The 22346-nt window shown below is 37.9% G+C and overlaps 1 protein-coding gene and 1 non-coding gene across 2 annotated transcripts in view; both read right to left on the bottom strand.

Moving 5' to 3' along the window:
* Cop1 (COP1 E3 ubiquitin ligase) overlaps positions 1 to 22346 on the bottom strand; it is a 126359-nt gene that overhangs the window by 5165 nt on the left and 98848 nt on the right. The window contains exons 17-18 of the mRNA XM_032915494.1: positions 21943 to 22067; positions 20581 to 20741 (exon numbers count right to left, since the gene is read on the bottom strand). Of these exons, the coding sequence (XP_032771385.1) occupies positions 20581 to 20741; positions 21943 to 22067 (286 nt within the window). The remainder of the gene's footprint in view (positions 1 to 20580; positions 20742 to 21942; positions 22068 to 22346) is intronic.
* Positions 5302 to 5441, bottom strand: LOC116911849. Its single transcript, XR_004389373.1, has one exon.

Raw genomic sequence — 22346 nt, 5'->3', positions numbered from 1 at the left:
ACGAGTAGCTTGCTGTAAAACTATCCTCAAAGATAGCTAATACACAATGTCTACTTTTTTTGCACCTGAGGATTAATAAAAGATAATGAGAAATTTAGCAAGGCTTTTAATAAAAATAGACATTACATATACAAATTTGTTATAATGCCAGTGTAGTACTTTCTCTACAACAGTGTTTAACAAAACTACTGTGTTAAAATCCTGAGTAACCTGACAAAGAACAAGTATTTGCTTAGTTTAAGAACTTGATTCTTGGGCTGAGTAGAAAACTTCACTTCCATTTGGTGAAACTACACAGTGTTAGGAAAATAACAATAGTTAAAAAAAAATAAAACTACTGCCAATTATCATTATCAAACTCCAGGGTCACAAAGTTTCCTGGGGGGGGGGGGGGCAGGCAAAAGAAACAAACAGACCCAGCAACTAGGACAACAATGATACTATCAAAAGGGAACATTAAAAGGTGTCCTAATTACATCCAAGTAGTTAAAGGAAACACTGGAAGACATAGCACGAGAAGCAAACAGAAATACACAGCACTGGAAACAGGAAATCTACTGGAGGAACACAACAGTGAAGACAAAGGCAAAAAGGCAAAAAGGAACAAGCACTGAATGCTGCTGACAGCCCAGAGACCAGTACTTCGGTGCTCAACAGGTTCACACAGACATGTACACATGTGTAATTAGAATGCCAAGTACAGAAGGGGGAACATATGAAAATGAATGACAAGAATTCTGTGCTATCTGGAAACAAAGATAAAATGTAAGTTATCAGGAATGAAGAAAGATATATCACTAGATATCACAGGTATTAAAATAATGAATCATTATGAATTACTTTATGCCAATAAGATTGACAATAATGTGAACAAATTATATGGAAAATGCAAAATTTCAACGAAAAATTGATGAGTAGGGAGTGAGGAACATTTTCAAATTCAGTTTATGAATGAAAGCAAAATTAGAGAAAGACATGAAAATAAAATTAGCCAACTATCTTTAGAAATACATTTTTTAAAATCTTAAGATACCATCAGTAACCGGGAAGCATCTACATATAAAACAGCACATTAGGGGCTGGTGCTGACTCAGCAGACAATGGCCCTTGGCTTCACATCTAGGACCTGAGTGCTAAACCTTGGGCCCACAGGGTAGAAACTGAGAGCCACCTACCACAATTTGTCCTCTGATTTTTACTTGCAAAGTACTGTACATACACACCCATACAAAAAGATTTAAATGTAAAGAACAGTATATTATGTATAGTTAGGATTTACCCAGCTCTTTTTTTTTTCTTTACTAATGAGTATTCCTTATTTACATTTCGATTGTTATTCCCTTTCCAGGTTTCCAGGCCAACATCCCCCTAACCTCTCTCCCTCCCCTTCTGTATGGGTGTTCCTCTCCCCATCCTCCCCCCATTACCGCCCTCCCCCCAACAATCACGTCATTCACTGGGGGTTCAGTCTTAGCAGGACCAAGGGCTTCCCCTTCCCCTGGTGCTCTTACTAGGCTGTTCATTGCTACCTATGAGGTTGGAGCCCAGGGTCAGTCCATGTATAATATTTGGATTTATCCAGCTCTTAACTTGGTTTCTAATATTAACAAATCATCAACATACTCTGGTACAGGAAAGCTTAGCATTTATACAAACCGCTGGGTTCAATTCCTAGCATAAAAAACAAAAACAAAAACAAAAAAAAACAAAAAACAAAACAACAAAAAAACCCCCCCAAAAAAAACAAAAACAAAAAACAAAAACAATCAAAGAATACAATTAATTCATCATGTTGAGAAGAGGGGAAAAACACATTTAAGACAAAATTCACTTACTAACTTATAATAATTTTATTCAAGGTGTTAAGTTGTCTACGTGTAAAATGAAAACCTCACACCACACAAATGTATATAGAAATTAAGGACTGTTCATTTATAGATAATCACCTAACATTAAAAATTATAAAACATTTGTTTCTTAAAAACAATACTGTATATTTACATTGGTCAGATAGTAGTTAAAGTATTAATCATTTTTGTAACTACAGTTAAAATTCTACAAACTAGGGGTTGGGGATTTAGCTCAGTGGTAGAGCACTTGCCTAGGAAGCGCAAGGCCCTGGCTTTCGGTCCCCAGCTCCAACAAAAAAAAAAAAAAAAAAATTCTACAAACTAAACGTTGAGCCTAGCAGGTCAACAAAAAGCAAAGGAGCTATAATAGAAGAAAACAGAAAGCTCAGAAGCAGATCACTGTGTGATCATGTGACTTTTCTAAAGATCTTGGCAAAAATAATTAGTATTACAAAGAGCACCGGAAGGGGCACTGTTTGCTGCTTTAGTTGGCAGTGTTAAAGTGGGAGAGGGAAGTCTAAAAATGAGACAGGCTAAAGTTTCATGCGATAGTCACTTTTATTCAGCACACCAGAAAAGATGGTTAAGAGCTATCTGCAGTATCCAATTACATGGATAAATTGAACAAATAATAGCCAGCTATAATGAATAATCCAAAGCGAACTCACTCCTATCTACTACATCTGGGAGGGGGCACCAAAGCACAGTCCAAGAACAATTCCTTGTTTTTAAAATGAAAACACAGGCCATAAGACTCTTGTCTTGTTTTCTTTGAATTTTTTCATAAGTACTCAGAATTCCCTTCACACACCGGGACTGTATTCTGGCAAACCATATTTATGAAAAGTATTGTATATCTGCTGAAATATATATGAAAAGAAAACTAAATCTTTATATTTTATCATCTTAAAGTGAATTTTAAATAGATGGAACACATAAACGTAAACAACAACAAAAATTCTAAGATTAAAAAACTCCACAGAATACGATGTTTGAGTTGAAAAATAAATCTTTTTAGATTGTAAAAAATATCTACCTTAAAAATGATAATAGTTTAAGACTGTAGTCCCCAGTAAGTAGACTGCACTGCAGTGGAAGTTCAAGACTGTATATACAACGTGGACTGGACTTGATGGGCTAAAAAATTAAAAGGAGGGCACCAAAGTTGGATGGGTAGAGAATGGTGTATGTGTGTGTAATTGGGAGGAGTTGAAAGAGGGGTGAGTATTATCAAAACAGATTGCATGAAATTCTTAAATAACTAACAGAAAAAAACTGCATGGAGTTTAAGAGGATAAATAAAACTGTGGAGTTTATGACCATCCTGAGGGGGAAAAAATGCTGATTATCTCATCAAGATTAATTATAACTTAGTTATCACAATAAACAAACTAATAATATCACATATGGGCAAGGAAAAGGAGCAAGTAGGTGGACAGACTTTGCAGAGAAGAATAAAAAATATTCCAGTACTCGTGGGAAAAGGTTGTACAAAGTTAACTGCATACCTCTCTTACAATGTGGCAATTCTACCCTGTAGATATGTGTAAAAGAAAGACTACTAAACCATATAAATACTTGCTTATTATTCAATTCAAACCCTAGAATATAGTTCAAAACCTGGAATAGGCTTTATATTCAAAATGAGTGAACACAGACAAAACTTCTGCTATAGTTATAAAAAAATCTTGCTTAGAAAAAACAACACCACCATAAAACTATAGATACAAGGAATAATGTCAACAAATTCAATAACAACAAACTAGGTTGAAGAAGCCAGACAAAGAGAAAGAACACAAATATTCTGCTGTTTCTATTATATTACAGTCTAAGGAAAACCAAGACCAAGAACCAGCTCATGAAGACATCAATGTTGGTTTCTATCATATTGAACTAGCAATCTTGCCCTGTGACTAGGAGAAAGGGATCTTAGAAAAGCATTTATCAGGTACAAGGGTGCATCACCTCTCATTACTGTTTCAAAAACTGTTCCATATAGAATTTGTGAAGAGAAATAGGGGAGTTCAGGACCACAAACAAGAATCATTCCACAATTAATGATTAATTGTGAGCTGGGGTTGCTCACCCCAATGTTGTGTGCCACTCAGTTCCTACAAGGGCTCCTTTACTCAATAAAACTTAGACTCAACCAACACTTCAAATTTTGTACTAAGAAGCAAAAACTTTGGAAATGGCATTTATAAACTTTAGCTATAGACTCAAAAGGAAACACAACTGTATTTTGCTTTTTTATTCAACATAGGAACTCATTTTAGTATAGGATGGCCTTGGACTAAAGGCAGTTCTCCTGCCTCAGCTTCTCAAATGCTGGGATTACAAAGGTCTGAGTCATAGTGTGTAGCAAGAAGTCAATTTTTAATACAAAGAACTTCATGAAAGCTCCCAATGGTCCTCTTGTATATAAAATATTGATAACTCAAGATTAATTAATCCAATCCCTAGAAAAACAACAATTATATATATATGGTGTGTGTGTGTGTGTGTGTGTGTGTGTATATATATATATATATATATATATATATATATATATTACCGCTAGTTATAGATTTTTTCAAATAATTAAGCCAATAATAGTATCTACTTTCAAAAGCTACCAACCAGCCTGTATCTGAATAGGAAAGGCAGGAGTTCAAGGCTAGAAGTGTAGTTGACATGAAACCTTCTTTTAAAGAGCATTGAGAAAGGACCAAACCACAAACAAACAAAAATCAATAAAAAACTTCAAAATGCTTGAAGAAAACTTGGTGTAGGAAGATGTCATTGTGCAGGTGAAGGGAGGTACAAGATAGAATGAGGCCTGTCATTGGATGAGAAGGAAGGATGGGTGGGAGAAAAGTTTTAGAGAGGAGGAGACTAGAGCGAAAGAAGGGAGAGCAGCCGAGAGAACATGGAGGCGGATGTTAAGATTCCTCTCTGCACATTTACAGGTTGTTATTAATATTAAGGGATGGATGTGTACAGGGCTTTATATGTCTAGATGAGCAAACTATATCCTATCAATTGGATCAGAGGTTATTGTGTTGTGTGTTCTTTCCTGTGGCGATTTGAGTTCAAGAGAGTGTGTGGTGGCTGGACACACTTAGGCGCCACAAAACTGGAATGTATATTGTTTGGCATGGTGGCAACCTGCCTTGGGAACTAAATGGGTACAGAGATTGTTGCCAGGTTCAGGGAGTAGCCACTGGCAGTGTGATATGGGATGGACCTTATATATGATAGCGGGTGAGACCCTTTCCTGACTGAGATAAAGATATCAACCAGATATCGTGGGGCACTACGGTGCCGGACCTAGAGCAGGATAAAAGAGAGCATTTTATTTTAATTTTACAGCAACGACTTGGTTTTCGTTTTTGTTGGCTTCTATAATCTAGTACATTTAATCAGCAGAGATATTGCACAAATGATAAAGAAAGCAGTGGAAATTTAAAAAATTGTATGGAGGGGAACGATCAGACTTAGCCAGCTATCCTAAGTCAGACAGAGACCTCCATGTTTATGTAGGATCGCTGCCTTCTGCAGACAAAAGATAGTTCCTCATTTGTCTACAATGTTGACTCTGCAGCTTCCATTTTCAGTGATTTATTATTAATACAACATTTGTTGTAAAGTCTTTATATTCCAATTTTCTTTCTGTATTTTTATATTATTCCAACTTCTAATTGCTTAGAATTTTCATTTAGATGCACCTTAATATAATGAAATAAGGTAAATGAAAAAAAATCAGGATTCAAATAATAGAAAAGAACCCCCCAAAAAGGTACATTTAAGAAACAAAGCAAAGGATTTGTAGTCAGGGAGAGGACGTCTAAGAGTACATACATTCAGGGAAGAAGGATGGAGACCCACAGACGTACTCTCCACACCTCCCTCATTCCAATGGCTGCAAGGCTTTTCACCAAGTGGCCCATGTCACTTAATTTTATTTGCTATTCAAGATATCTATGATACCTTCAACTGACATCACATGCCAAAATCTAACTTGGATAAGCTTGAGAACACTATATTCACAATGATTTACGACAAGGAATAATGATTCTATACTGCTGATGAATATTAAAAACAGAAAAGAACTGCATTTCTTCCCCCAAACAGATCTATCTACCTATAGTGGTATATGTAGAGAGGTAAGGAATACAGAAAACTCATGGCAAGGGAAAAGAACAGGAGAATAAGGACAAAAACAGAAAAATTTAAAAGATGGAGATATGAGACACCCAAAGAAAGAATTTTTGTACTTGATAAGTTGGAAGATAAAGATATATAATAAAACTGATTCTATGCTATTTGCCTTAAATGACATAATGTAAACCAGAATATAAGGAAATAAGAATGTTAAGACATCAAAAGTGAAAAGAAAATTGACATGTTGTGATACATTTCTTTTTCTCCTACAGAAGATACTCTTAGAGTTCATCCTTCCCCAATTTAAATTCCTCACTGCTGAACTGACTTAGTCATGTTTTTACTTTTGTTATTTAAAATTTCAATTAACAAGCTAGACTTTATTTTTTTTTTTTTTTTATTAACTTGAGTATTTCTTATATACATTTCGAGTGTTATTCCCTTTCCCGGTTTCCGGGCAAACATCCCCCTCCCCCCTCCCCTTCCTTATGGGTGTTCCCCTCCCACCCCTCCCCCCATTGCTGCCCTCTCCCCAACAGTCTAGTTCACTAGGGGTTCAGTCTTAGCAGGACCCAGGGCTTCCCCTTCCACTGGTGCTCTTACTAGGATATTCATTGCAACCTACGAGGTCAGAGTCCAGGGTCAGTCCATGTATAGTCTTTGGGTAGTGGCTTAGTCCCTGGAAACTCTGGTTGGTTGGCATTGCTGTACATATGGGGGCTCGAGCTCCTTCAAGCTCTTCCAGTTCTTTCTCTGATTCCATCAACAGGGTCCTGTTCTCAGTTCAGTGGTTTCCTGCTGGCATACGCCTCTGTATTTGCTGTATTCTGGCTGTTGTCTCTCTCGAGGCGATCTGCATTCACATTTTGATCATCCGTCTTGAGTTTCATTTGTTCTAGGCATCTAGGGGTAATTCAAGCATTTGGGCTAATAGCCACTTATCAATGAGTACATACCATGTATGTCTTTCTGTGATTGGGTTAGCTCACTCAGGATGATAGTTTCCAGTTCCAACCATTTGCCTACTAATTTCACAAAGTCATTGTTTTTTGATAGCTGAGTAATATTCCATTGTGTAGATGTACCACATTTTCTGTATCCATTCCTCTGTTGAAGGGCATCTGGGTTCTTTCCAGCTTCTGGCTATTATAAATAAGGCTGCGATGAACATAGTGGAGCACGTGTCTTTTTTTATGTTTTGGGGCATCTTTTGGGTATATGCCCAGGAGAGGTATAGCTGGATCCTCAGGCAGTTCAATGTCCAATTTTCTGAGGAACCTCCAGACTGATTTCCAGAATGGTTGTACCAGTCTGCAATCCCACCAACAATGGAGGAGTGTTCCCCTTTCTCCACATCCTCGCCAGCATTTGCTGTCACCTGAGTTTTTGATCTTAGCCATTCTCACTGGTGTGAGGTGAAATCTCAGGGTTGTTTTGATTTGCATTTCCCTGATGACTAACGATGTTGAACATTTCTTTAGGTGTTTCTCAGCCATTCGGCATTCCTCAGCTGTGAATTCTCTGTTTAGCTCTGAACCCCATTTTTTAATAGGGTTATTTGCCTCTCTGCTGTCTAACTTCTTCAGTTCTTTGTATATTTTGGATATAAGCCCTCTATCTGTTGTAGGATTGGTAAAGATCTTTTCCCAATCTGTTGGTTGCCGTTTTGTCCTAACCACAGTGTCCTTTGCCTTACAGAAGCTTTGCAGTTTTATGAGATCCCATTTGTCGATTCTTGATCTTAGAGCATAAGCCATGGGTGTTTTGTTCAGGAAATTTTTCCAGTGCCCATGTGTTCCAAATGCTTCCTAGTTTTTCTTCTATTAGTTTGAGTGTATCTGGTTTGATGTGGAGGTCCTTGATCCACTTGGACTTAAGCTTTGTACAGGGTGATAAGCATGGATCGATCTGCATTCTTCTACATGTTGACCTCCAGTTGAACCAGCACCATTTGCTGAAAATGCTATCTTTTTTCCATTGGATGGTTTTTGGCTCCTTTGTCAAAAATCAAGTGCCCATAGGTGTGTGGGTTCATTTCTGGGTCTTCAATTCTGTTCCATTGGTCTATCTGTCTGTCTCTGTACCAATACCATGCAGTTTTTATCACTATTGCTCTGTAATACTGCTTGAGTTCAGGGATAGTGATTCCCCCTAAGTCCTTTTTTATTGTTGAGGATAGTTTTAGCTATCCTGGGTTTTTTGTTATTCCAGATGAATTTGCAAATTGTTCTGTCTAACTCTTTGAAGAATTGGATTGGTATTTTGATGGGGATTGCATTGAATCTGTAGATCGCTTTTGGTAGAATGGCCATTTTTACTATATTAATCCTGCCAATCCATGAGCATGGGAGATCTTTCCATCTTCTGAGATCTTCTTCAATTTCTTTCTTCAGAGTCTTGAAGTTCTTATTGTACAGATCTTTCCCTTGCTTGGTTAAAGTCACACCGAGGTACTTTATAGTATTTGGGTCTATTATGAAGGGTGTCATTTCCCTAATTTCTTTCTCGGCCTGTTTCTCTTTTGTGTAGAGGAAGGCTACTGATTTATTTGAGTTAATTTTATACCCAGCCACTTTGCTGAAGTTGTTTATCAGCTTTAGTAGTTCTCTGGTGGAACTTTTGGGATCACTTAAATATACTATCATATCATCTGCAAATAGTGATATTTTGACTTCTTCTTTTCCAATCTGTATCCCCTTGACCTCCTTTTGTTGTCTGATTGCTCTGGCTAGAACTTCAAGAACTATATTGAATAAGTAGGGAGAGAGTGGGGAGCCTTGTCTAGTCCCTGATTTTAGTGGGATTGCTTCAAGTTTCTCCCATTTAGTTTAATGTTAGCAACTGGTTTGCTGTATATGGCTTTTACTATGTTTAGGTATGGGCCTTGAATTCCTATTCTTTCCAGGACTTTTATCATGAAGGGGTGTTGAATTTTGTCAAATGCTTTCTCAGCATCTAATGAAATGATCATGTGGTTTTGTTCTTTTCAGTTTGTTTATATAATGGATCCGTTGATGGTTTTCCAGATATTGAACCATCCTGCATGCCTGGGATGAAACCTACTTGATCATGGTGGATGATTGTTTTGATGTGCTCTTGATTCGGTTTGCCAGAATTTTATTGAGTATTTTTTGCCGATATTCATAAGGGAAATTGGTCTGAAGTTCTCTTTCTTTGTTGGGTCTTTGTGTGGTTTAGGTATAAGAGTAATTGTGGCTTCATAGAAGGGAATTGGTAGTGCTCCATCTGTTTCAATTTTGTGGAATAGTTTGGATAATATTGGTAGGTCTTCTATGAAGGTCTGATAGAATTCTGCACTAAACCTGTCTGGACCTGGGCTCTTTTTGGTTGGGAGACCTTTAATGACTTCTTCTATTTCCTTAGGAGTTATGGGGTTGTTTAACTGGTTTATCTGTTCCTGATTTAACTTCGGTACCTGGTATCTGTCTAGGAAATTGTCCATTTCCCTGCAGATTGTCAAGTTTTGTTGAATATAGGCTTTTATAGTAAGATCTGATGATTTTTTGAATTTCCTCTGAATCTGTAGTTATGTCTCCCTTTTCATTTCTGATTTTGTTAATTTGGACACACTCTCTGTGTCCTCTCGTTAGTCTGGCCAAGGGTTTATCTATCTTGTTGATTTTCTCAAAGAACCAACTTTTGGTTCTGTTGATTCTTTCTATGGTCCTTTTTGTTTCTACTTGGTTGATTTCGGCTCTGAGTTTGATTATTTCCTGCCTTCTACTCCTCCTGGGTGTATTTGCTTCTTTTTGTTCTAGAGCTTTTAGGTGTGCTGTCAAGCTGCTGACATATGCTTTTTCCTGTTTCCTTCTGCAGGCACTCAGCGCTATGAGTTTTCCTCTTAGCGCAGCTTTCATTGTGTCCCATAAGTTTGGGTATGTTGTATCTTCATTTTCATTAAATTCTAAAAAGTCTTTAATTTCTTTTTTTATTTCTTCCTTGACCAGGTTATCATTGAGTAGAGCATTGTTCAATTTCCACGTATATGTGGGCATTCTTCCCTTATTGTTATTGAAGACCAGCTTTAGGCCGTGGTGGTCCGATAGCACGCATGGGATTATTTCTATCTTTCTGTACCTGTTGAGGCCCGTTTTTTGACCAATTATATGGTCAATTTTGGAGAAAGTACCATGAGGAGCTGAGAAGAACGTATATCCTTTTTGCTTTAGGGTAGAACGTTCTATAAATATCCGTTAAGTCCATTTGGCTCATGACTTCTCTTAGTCTGTCTCGCTCTGTTTAATTTCTGTTTCCATGATCTGTCCATTGATGAGAGTGGGGTGTTGAAATCTCCTACTATTATTGTGTGAGGTGCAATGTGTTTTTGAGCTTTAGTAAGGTTTCTTTTTTATGTAGGTGCCCTTTGTATTTGGGGCATAGATATTTAGGATTGAGAGTTCATCTTGGTGGATTTTTCCTTTGATGAATATGAAGTGTCCTTCCTTATCTTTTTTGATGACTTTTAGTTGAAAATTGATTTTATCTGATATTAGAATGGCTACTCCAGCTTGCTTCTTCTGACCATTTGCTTGGAAAGTTGTTTTCCAGCCTTTCACTCTGAGGTAGTGTCTGTCTTTGTCTCTGAGGTGTGTTTCCTGTAGGCAGCAGAATGCAGGGTCCTCGTTGCGTATCCAGTTTGTTAATCTATGTCTTTTTATTGGGGAGTTGAGGCCATTGATGTTGAGAGATATTAAGGAATAGTGATTATTGCTTCCGGTTGTATTCATATTTGGATGTGAGGTTTATGTTTGTGTGCTTTTCTTCTCTTTGTTTTGTTGCCAAGACGATTAGTTTCTTGCTTCTTCTAGGGTATAGCTTGCCTCCTTATGTTGGGCTTTACCATTTATTATCCTTTGTAGTGCTGGATTTGTAGAAAGATATTGTGTAAATTTGGTTTTGTCATGGAATATCTTGGTTTCTCCATCTATGTTGATTGAGAGTTTTGCAGGATACAGTAACCTGGGCTGGCATTTGTGTTCTCTTAGGGTCTGTATGACATCAGTCCAGGATCTTCTGGCCTTCATAGTTTCTGGCGAAAAGTCTGGTGTGATTCTGATAGGTCTGCCTTTATATGTTACTTGCCCTTTTTCCCTTACTGCTTTTAATATTCTTTTTTTATTTTGTGCGTTTGGTGTTTTGACTATTATGTGACGGGAGGTGTTTCTTTTCTGGTCCAATCTATTTGGAGTTCTGTAGGCTTCTTGTATGCCTATGGGTATCTCTTTTTTTAGGTTAGGGAAGTTTTCTTCTATGATTTTGTTGAAGATATTTACTGGTCCTTTGAGCTGGGAGTCTTCACTCTCTTCTATACCTATTATCCTTAGGTTTGATCTTCTCATTGAGTCCTGATTTCCTGTATGTTTTGGACCAGTAGCTTTTTTCCGCTTTACATTATCTTTGACAGTTGAGTCAATGATTTCTATGGAATCTTCTGCTCCTGAGATTCTCTCTTCCATCTCTTGTATTCTGTTGGTGAAGCTTGTATCTACAGCTCCTTGTCTCTTCTTTTGGTTTTCTATATCCAGGGTTGTTTCCATGTGTTCTTTCTTGATTGCTTCTATTTCCATTTTTAATTCCTTCAACTGTTTGATTGTGTTTTCCTGGAATTCTTTCAGGGATTTTTGTGACTCCTCTCTATGGGCTTCTACTTGTTTATTTATGTTTTCCTGGAATTCTTTTAGGGATTTTTGTGACTCCTCTCTATGGGTTTCTACTTGTTTATTTATATTTTCCTGGAATTCTTTTAGGAATTTTTGCGATTCCTCTCTGTAGGCTTCTACTTGTTTATTTATGTTTTCCTGTGTTTCTCTAAGGGAGTTCTTCATGTCTTTCTTGAAGTCCTCCAACATCATGATCAAATATGATTTTGAAACTAGATCTTGCTTTTCTGGTGTGTTTGGATATTCCGTGTTTGCTTTGGTGGGAGAATTGGGCTCCGATGATGCCATGTAGTCTTGGTTTCTGTTGCTTGGGTTCCTGCGCTTGCCTCTCGCCATCAGATTATCTCTAGTGTTACTTTGTTCTGCTATTTCTGACAGTGGCTAGACTGTCTTATAAGCCTGTGTTTCAGGAGTGCTGTAGACCTGTTTTCCTGTTTTCTTTCAGCCAGTTATGGGGACAGAGTGTTCTTTTTTCGTTGCGTAGTTTTTCTTCTCTACAGGTCTTCAGCTGTTCCTGTGAGCCTGTGTCTTGAGTTCACCAGGCAAGTCGTTTGTAGCAGAAAAGTTTGTCTTACCTGTGGTCCCCAGGCTCAAGTTTGCTAGTGGGGTGTTGCCTATGAGCTCTCCACGGCCTCAGCAGCCAGGAAGATCTGCGCCGCCCCTTCCGGGAGGTTCCGTGCACCAGGGTTCCAGATAGCTTTTGTTTTCCTCTGGGGTCAGTACTGTGTGCAGCGTGCAGTCTCTTCTGGTTTCCCAGGCGTGTCGGCCTCTCTGAAGGTTTAGCTCTCCCTCCCACGGGATTTGGGTGCAGAGAACTGTTTATCCGGTCGGTCCCTTCAGGTGCGGTGTCTCAGACGCAGTGGATCTGCTGCTCCTGGGCCCTCCTCTACGGGTACCCAGAGGCCGTATACAGTATCCTCCTGGGCTAGGGATGTGGGCAGAGGTGGGCGGCGTTGGTGGTCTCCTCCGCTCTGCTGCCTCAGGAGTGCCCGCCCGACCAGGCGGCCAGAACTCCCCTCCGGGGGGCCTGGGAGCAGAGAGCTGCTGAAGGCAGGGATCCTCCGCTGGTCCGGGACTCTGGCCAAACACCGGAAGTGTCCGGCCCCAGAGGAACTCCGCCTCTGTGTGACCCGAGATCACCAGGCAAGTCGTTTGTAGCAGAAAAGTTTGTCTTACCTGTGGTCCCCAGGCTCAGGTTTGCTCGCGGGGTGTTGCCTATGAGCTCTCCACGGCCTCAGCAGCCAGACAAGCTAGACTTTAAATTGGTAGATAAACATCTACTAAACAGACACAGGTGAAGAAAGTGTAAAACTGTGTTCTATGGCAATTTATTTCATTGGTTTGGATGGTGGCTGTCACCTGAAGGCCCATGTGTTAGAGGTTTGGTCTATTGGTAGCATTCTTGTGAAGCAGAATATGTGGCAAGCAGATCTTGGGGGTGAGGGTGGGGGGTGCAGTGTTAGGTCATTGGGGATTATTTTCTCAAAGAGAACAGTAGACTCTAGTCCCTTCTTCTGCCTGTCTGCTTCCTAGTCATTGAAAGAGCACTATCATCTAGCATGCCCATAAGAGTTACAAAATAATCCATTAGATCAACCTTTGACTGCAATCTCTAAGCCTGTGAGCCAAAATACATCTTTACTCTCTTAAGCTCACACACTGGGCTACAGGGACAGAGTACTAACTAAATGAATTATTTCTGATAACAAAATTCAAAGTGGCCATAGATTATTTAAAAAAGGAACAAAAACTCTTTTCTAGGTCTTAAAATTTTGATTGATACTGCACAGCAATCAAATGAAGAGTGTTATCAGAAATTGATTATGAATGACCAAATGAAACAGTTTCCTGGAATCTAACCCGCAAGAAACCTTGCAGGTTTACAAGACAGTAGTGACTGGTATTGCCCTCTTGTCCTGGACACTACAATACAACCACATAATTTACAAAAATGGTCATCTGTGTCAGTATGTAGACAATAGACTTGTAAGAGCAAGCCTGTTTGCTTTCTGTCAAACAAGTTTAGTTTAGATAATCCGGTGTTTGTGATATTAAATAAATCCTGGATAAACATAACTATGTTTTTACTTGATTTTACCCTCACTGTCGTTTCTGAGTTTACATTCCTATATAGAGTACCACAATTGGCTCTATATGCTCCATGAAGGGCCACTGTGAAAAGTTTGCTCCTTCAGGTAGCTCTACTGATCATGGTAAAATTTTAGAGTGATACTAGAAGGCTGTCAGGTTGCTAGAGCCTGCACTGAGATGAACCAGAGGTCTCATCTTCAGAAACTTTGAAGTAACAAGTATAAGGCTAAGAAACTACAATTTTCAACACACATTCCAGGTAATTATGAATTCTAACGTAGGCAATCAGTAGATCATACCTTTGTGTTCTATGTATACATGTAATATTGAAAACTGTCTATGATACTGAACTTGGAACAATAACTTGCATTTTCTGTTTCTGAAGGTTATCAGATGTCACATAAAAGTTACACTCTATTGTACAATCATTAGAGGCATCAATGGTAGATTTTAAACAAGCAAAATAACTGAAATAAGATTTGCTGTGAATAAGGTATATGGTCAAGGAATGATGACAGCCTTAACTAATGGTACTTTAAAAGATCAAATTAGCACATGTGTGTGTGTCTGTGTACGAGAGAGAGAGAGAGAGAGAGAGAGAGAGAGAGAGAGAGAGAGAGAGAGTGAGTGTGAGTGTGTGTGTGTGTGTACATTTCTAAGACCCTAGTCTCTAATAGTTTTTACGTAGTCTTCAACTATATTGATTTTAAAATGAACTATCCAATAAGACCGTGCCTAACAAAACTAAAATTCCCGGCTTTTTCAAATGGTAGAAAACTATTATAATAATATATACTGTTTGAATTTCTATAGGAACTTTATTGTTTCATAAGGGGAAGACTTAATTATTTCTTCATATATGTTAATAGAATTATTGAAGAACTGTTTACCACATACAAATATCATGGCACAATTTCTTGATTGCCTAAATATTCTCCCCATAATTTTTAAAATCCCTGACTCTGGCTAATCTTGTATTGAAACTTTCCCTACAAACTCAATTTCATATAAAGCTAAATAGATGATTTCATTACTACTATGAATTAAAAAGCTAATTTATCCTTAGTGAATGATAATACTTTTCATTAAGTGATTGCACATGGAATGTAGGGGTAGAACACAAACGGCACAAACACAAACAACATCCTTTCATTTGCAAACAGGGATAATTTGACTTCTTTCCCTACTTATATTCCTTGATTTCCTTCTCCTGACTCACTAATTTGAGCACTGTATTGAAAAGGAAGAGGAATAGTGGACAGTGCTCTCATTCCTGATTTTAATGGAATGGCTTGGAGCTTTCCCATGTTGGTTGTGAGTTTCTTTCTCCTACATAACTTTTATGTTGTTGTTTGCCCTTTCCAGTTCTACTATCTCTAGGACTTTACCATGAAGGCATTTTTTATTTTATTAAAAGCTTGTTATATATTGACATGTTTTTGTGTTTAGAACCATTTATGTGATTTATTATGTTTACTGACTTCTATGTGCCATCCATTCCTCTCCAAGATAAATCTACTCAATTATGGTGGGAGATCCTTTGATGCATTCCTGAATCTGGTTTTGAAGTACTTTTACTGAAATTTTATTGAATTGCTGGCAAAATGGAATATTCATATGCAGAAGAATGATACTTGACTATTCTCTAAGACTATATTTTAGACTTGAAACTAAAAATACAAGAAAAAAACTCACAATGGGAAAGTTCTAGTATACTGAAACAGGAAATGAATTATTTTGGATATGATCTTAAAAGCACTGACTACAAATGTGATTTTTAAAACTAAAACAAGAAAGAAAACAGAATTATGAGATAATCAATAAATTCGATGAAGATGTCTCCAACACATGGTAAAATGTTCATGTTAAGGGATCTTAAGAACAATTCAGCAGTAAATAAATAGCTTGGAGTTGGAGGTGGGCAAGGGATCAGAAGAAACATTTCTTAACAAGAATAGGAAAGGGAGCAACAGGAATATGAAGAACGTTTGATATGACAAATCACCATAGAGGCACAAAACCACAATGAGATATTATTACATATCTGTTAGAATAAATGTTATCAAGAGGATAAATCCTGGTCATGATATTGGTTAGAATGTAACTTGTATAGCCATTGTGAGAAAATATGAAGATGCTCCTTAAAAATATAAATGTATAGCAATTGTATGATTTAGGAATCCTAAGGAATACTACAGAGCTCAAAAACCTGGAAATTAGCATCCCAAGACAACTGTACTTCCACATGGGCTGCATTTTAGATCTAATAATCAAGGTACAAAATAACCTATATATCCACCAACAAATGAATGAATGAAGACGTCAGACAGGCAGACACACACATGCACATTATGGGCTTTTGAGCATACACACGCACACGCACACGCACACACGCACACACACACACCTACCAACCTGGTACAAAAATGACACAATGCTGTTTATTTACAATGAACCTGAAGTGCACTGGGGTATATGAATTAAGTCAGTGTATAGAAGAATAACCATTATATGTTTTTATATATGTTATATAAAAAGTCAAATGCATAGAAGTAAAACATAAAAAATAATGGTTACCAGAGGTAGGAATCAAAGAGCAAAGGAGAAATGATGGAGAGAGAATACACCTATTAAAAAATAGGTGTATACATTTTAGGTCTATTTGCATACCATGGTGAGTGACTACTTACTAATACAGTACATAATTAGAATAGTTCACACTTCAATGATCTTAAAATGCATCACTCTAATCAGAACAGCTATCATCAATAAAATAAACAACAGATACTGGTGAAGAATAAAAGGAAAGCCCTAAATGCTGCTGGTGGGAATATAAGCAAGTCCATTCACTATGGAAATTCCTTAAAATCAAATACTACAAAAACGACTAACATAACCCAGCTTTCCTACTCCCAGGTATATGCCCAAGGACTCCAAATTAATTATCTCACAGATACCTCATGCACACTGATATTTACTGGAAGACGTTTTATAATAGATACAAAATAAGAGAAGGGAGTGGTATATGGTGGAGCTGATAAAAGTAGTTTATATATTTGTACAAAGTGGCATCATATAGCCTATTATAATAAAATTAAACAATATTTTGATAAAACAAAGACCAAAACAAAACATCTCTGTTCTTTGTCCTTGCACATTTTGTAGGTAGGACACATTTTTGGTCGAAAGATTTGTAAATGGGTTGCTAACCTTATTCCTCCACTGGGAGTCCTGCCTGGCTACAGGAAGTAGCCACTTCCAGATGCATATGCTCCACAGTTATGAGTTTCAGCTAGAGTAGACATCCTGGGGATGACCTCCTCCCTGCTCCCAGGTCTCTGGCATGTATTAGAAATGCCCACCTATCCAATGGGCAAGTACCAATCCCTGTCACTATTAATGACACTGTTACGTTTGTAGACAGGATCCTAATGTAACTGTCATTTCAGAGGCTCCAGCCAACAGATGCAAAGACCCATAGCCAAACATTAGATGGAGCTCAGGAGTCTTGTAGAAGAGTCAGGGGAAGGATTAAGGGACCTGAAGAGGATGAGACTCTACAGAAAGACTAACACAGTCAACTAACTTGGACTCTTGAGGGTTCCGAGAGATTGAACCACCAACCGAAGACTGGGTATGTGCTGGATCGAGGCCCCCCACATACATATATAGCAGATGTGCAACTTGGTCTCCATGCGGGTCTCCTAACAACTGTCCCTGAATTTGTTTCCGGCCTGTGGATCCTGTTCCCCTAACTGGGCCACCTTGTCTGGCCTTAGTGAAAGAGGATGTGCCTAGTCCTTCAGTGATTGATGTGCAGTGGGTTGGGAGGGGGTAGGGGGTTGGAGAAGCAATGCCGTGGGGGCTCCCCCTTCTCAGAAGAGGGAGGGGAAGGACTTTCAAGAGTGGGATTGAAAAGAGAGGGGGGCCAATAGTGGAATGCAAAGTGAATAAAACTAAAAACAAACAAACAAAAACATCTTCAAATGAAAACAATGTAATAGAGGGTATGTTAGAACCCACCTACGTCATACCCATCTGCATTTACCACTCCTTTGTCACAGCTGAGACCAACAGACACCAAGTCATCAGAGACTACTGTTGTATATACCTTATGGCATGCACATCAATAAAATGGAGCTCTCCTTTCTCTATCCTCAAGAACACACATTCTTCTGCCATCTAGTAATCCAAGAGTATGTGAGCTATGAATTAACCATGAGACACAGAGCCCCGCCTATACTCTGAAACCTATAAGGGAACCACTCCTCAGTCATGTGGGTCTGAACTCTTCTCAGAGCCCTCCTATACCGTCTGTTTGTTTTGGCATTAATAACTCTTCTAGTAAATCTGATACCCAGATGTCTGAGTGTTCCCATTCAACCCCAAACCCAAACTGTAGATGATTTGTTTGCTAATTGGCTTAAAATTAATCATTTTGATATACAGACATAGTTGGCATATCTATCTCAAAACATCACATTGTATCTCATAAATATAAATAATACTTCATTAATACAAGGTTGTGTGAAATTCTCAATGAAATAATAAACATATTAAATGAAGATGTATAGTTTAAATGAGGGTGGAATCCTTTATATTTCATTCATTCATTCACTCATTCTTTCAAATAGGAAAGACCACATCATTAGCAAGGGTCAGAAGATAAGGTAACTAGTTTTTAATCTATCAAAAAATTATTAAGCCATACAGAAGAAAATAACATAGGAAGCTACAAATCTTTAAACTCAGTAGGCCAGCACTTAACCCCTCACAGGCAGGGTTTTAGATTTCTTCCTGACTCACACTAAGTGTACGAATTATCAACCAGACACGGTTGGTCTACCTCAACACAGTGGCATGTTTTGATTTTCAGCCACTCTTATGCTATTGAGTATACACAGAGGCAAGGCTGGTATGTCAGTTCATGGTTCCCTAGTCCATGAAAGTGTCTAAAAATAAATTATGGGATTAATCTGAAACTAGGATACAAAGATTTATATTTGTGTCAATGTATTTCAATGAAACAGCGCTGTGAGAAGACAATCCAAGGCAGGTCCTATGGTATTTACACATATGTACTATGCATTTCACAATGCCATTCCCTGAAGTTCCAAAGCTCAACTGATCTTTACCTTGATGTCTTTTATCAACTTTATAAGGCTCTGAGAAATGGTCCCTTCTAATTTTTTATAAGCTTTTTTCTTAAAAAAGAATTTTTTTAAAAAAGAATTTTATGTATATGAATAGACAGTAGCTGTCTTCAGACACACAAGAAAAGGGCATCAGACCCCATTACAAATGGTTATGAGCCACCATGTGGTTGCTGGGAATTGAGAACTCAGGACCTCTAGAAGAGCAGTCAGTGCTCTTAACTGCTGAGCCATCTCTCCAGCCCCACTTCTAACTCTTGTTCATAAAAAATTCTTTGTCTTCTCACAAATTTAATGTCTCTTCTTGAATATAGTAAATTATGTTCTGGTTCCTCTAATTCATTTCTTCATTTTCCCATCATATTTGCAGTACTGTCCTTTTAGGGAGTGTATAGAGGACAAAGTCTGACATCAGTGTCTTTCTCAGTCATGTTCCACCTGATTCTTCTGAGACTCTCTGACCAGAATACTCCAGGGATCCCACTATTTCTTCCTCCATAGCATTATAAGGGTGGGCCAGTGTGCTTAGCCTTCCTTATGTAGAGGACACTAGGGATCTAACTCAGGTCCTTACCTTGAACAATACTTTACCAACAGAAACATACCGGTGCCCTCTATGCTTGCTCTACATACTTCTTCCTAACTTATCAACTGGCACAGGCTCTTCCTCTTCCTCACCTTCCACTTAATTCATCCACATAATTCATTGCGTGTTTATTCTAAAACATTTCCAATTCCCAAATGAAGTTTTTCCTCATGCCTTTCACTTTATGAGTATGGGTACTATAAGCTAACTGTAATGGAGTTACAGTTAACTGGCATCCTGAGCTGCCATCATGCTGTTTCTGTTGTGTGTTGCTATGCTCAATTTCTATGTACGTTGTCTTATATTTTCCTATGCCTTTTAGCTGCTATTGTGCCCTTCTTACTGTATTAAAAAAGCAAAAGAAAAAATGAGAAAAACAATTATGTTAATTTTCTTTGACAGATATTTTAAGTCTGTGTTCCGTGGGCACCAGCAGTCGAGGACCCCTCAGTTCAATTTCAGGGATTCATAGAATCTGAAGTTGATTTTCACTGTGACAGTTACCGTTCACTCTTTTACCCTAGATCACCTTTCACTTATAAAGTCACACATACAGTGTAGCTTAGGAACACTACACTCCAATTTCTCTGCCCATAAGAATCTTCTCTGAGTGTAGCTCATTCCTACTCTGGAAATTCTTCCATCATGTTTCAAGGCAAGTGTGGACATGCTAAGAAACAACCTGTTGGTTAAAGCTGTGTTGTTGTGGAAACATCACATCATATACTTAAGTAAAGCTCCAAGGTCTGAGCCAACAGTCCCCAGGATATACATAAAATCTGTTGCTCCTAAGCTAGAATCTGTACTACATGCCACTACAGGACACTGGTGATATATTTGGTATTAAGTATTTGTTTATATCAGGACAGACATAAAATGCTATGCTAAAATATGGTGCAGAAGATGTATAGCATAATATACTTACACCTAGCACAACCCTGCCCCCCCAGCATAGTGATGCCTGACACCTACCATTTATCCAGCTATACCTTAAAATCTAAAACAAAGCAATAAAATGCCCTATTACATGTGTTCATAAAATGCCAGGTTTAAAATATATATATGTGAAAACTTACCCCATCTGATAGCGCCCGCCAACACACAGCACTGACAAATTCATTGGTGTCATCTTCTTTCCGGTCTTTATCTAATACACTCTTAACTGTATCAAACTTAAAAGTTAGCAAAGTCTTAGAAAGTCCTTTATAGTACAGGTAGAGGGAGTTGTTCTCACTTCCTAAAGAGAAATAAAGTAACTGTTTTAGAACAGGAAAACTTAGAATACATAAATATTTATTTAAGAGTCTTGATTGTCCTTAAATTCACAATTGTTTCCCTCTGCCTTTCAGATGCTTGGCCATCATGGCCAGCTACAATGTCACCGTTTCTATCATCTCCCCACTGTGTGCTGGGAATGGAATCTAAGACCTGTAGCTACAATGACTTCATTTCTAGCCCCAGTTCCCAAACACTAATTACTAATCTAAGTTTTACTAAAGAGACCAATTACATTTTATGTTCAATTTTGAAAGACAAGATAACAAGACCAATTAATTTGGAACCAAGTGAGAGAGGGTACAAAAACTATTGTTTACTAATTTAAAGAAATAAGCATTGTTAAATGACTTAAGAGTGTTAATTCTAAAACTGAAAAATTTTGTATCAAAAAAGTCACTCATAACAGAGTTCTGTGCATTAAAAAGTTGTTACTAAAACAATCTTAAACTGCACTTGAAAATATTAGCATGAAGAGAGGAAGTGAAAGTTGTAGTACTTACGAAGGCCAATTTGAATAGCCCAAGCCACTGCCTGTCTATTTCCCATCTAGCATTACCCTATCAGGTGAGTAGTCAAACTGACACACTTCAGGGGCCTCTAAGGATAATTGTGCTGCAAATCTACTTTGGTGGTATTCAAGATCAAACATTAGAGAAAATACGATTTACATAATAAGAATAAAGGCAACATCATTTAAAAGTGTTGACAAAAGTTCATTTACTCTATCAGAACAGTTGAATAACAGCAAATTGCATTTTTCCATTTCTGATTTAAATTTGCACAAATTCTATATATAAGAACTCATAAATTAGATTCACGCAACCCAAACAGATTGCTAAATCAAAATAATACTAGATAGGGTAAAATGAGAATCAAGCGTCTGAAAGATGTCTTCTTAAAATACTACTAGCAGAAATTATTATAGTTTCTAACATACCTACCGAAATTGTGGCATATTTAGAATGACAAGAGAGCAGTGAAAAATCCTTGGCAATACTATACTATGGATACATGGCTCATACATAGAAGGAAAACTAGTGCTCCCAGCATGACTGGAGAAGAAAAGAATGCAGTCCTAGACATCAAGGCTGTGATGACTGCACTGAAAACTGCCATGACATGTCTTCGCAAAGTTTGTTTAAAAGTACAAGTTCACTTACCACAAGCTATATAATCTCCATTGGAAGCAAGGCCTACAAAGTTTTTTTCATTAATATGACCCTTGAAGGAACGTAGACAGTATGGTTTCCCCACATTCCACAGTTTTAGTTGGCTGTCTGTTGAGCTGAGATAAACACAAAGAGGAGTAAATTTTAGATTTCATGGTATGAAACTATCACCACTAGTAACTAAAAAAAGCAATCTAGTTTTGAGGTTCAATATGTAGACTGTGGTACCTACATATCTAAGTCTTGCCCTCATTGGCTCCAGTATTAAAGTGAAATATGATATGTCATTATCTACATAATTAAATGAGCTCAACACTGTGAAAACCGAACTCGTTTAACATGCTTTCAATAGGGCCTGGGTATACAGAAAGCAATCATCAATGTCACCAATACCA

Source organism: Rattus rattus, chromosome 10 (assembly GCF_011064425.1).
Source record: "Rattus rattus isolate New Zealand chromosome 10, Rrattus_CSIRO_v1, whole genome shotgun sequence".
NCBI classification, from domain to species: Eukaryota; Metazoa; Chordata; class Mammalia; order Rodentia; family Muridae; genus Rattus; species Rattus rattus.
Note: the sequence above shows the minus strand (reverse complement) of the source record. Positions and strands in the feature narration are given on the sequence as shown.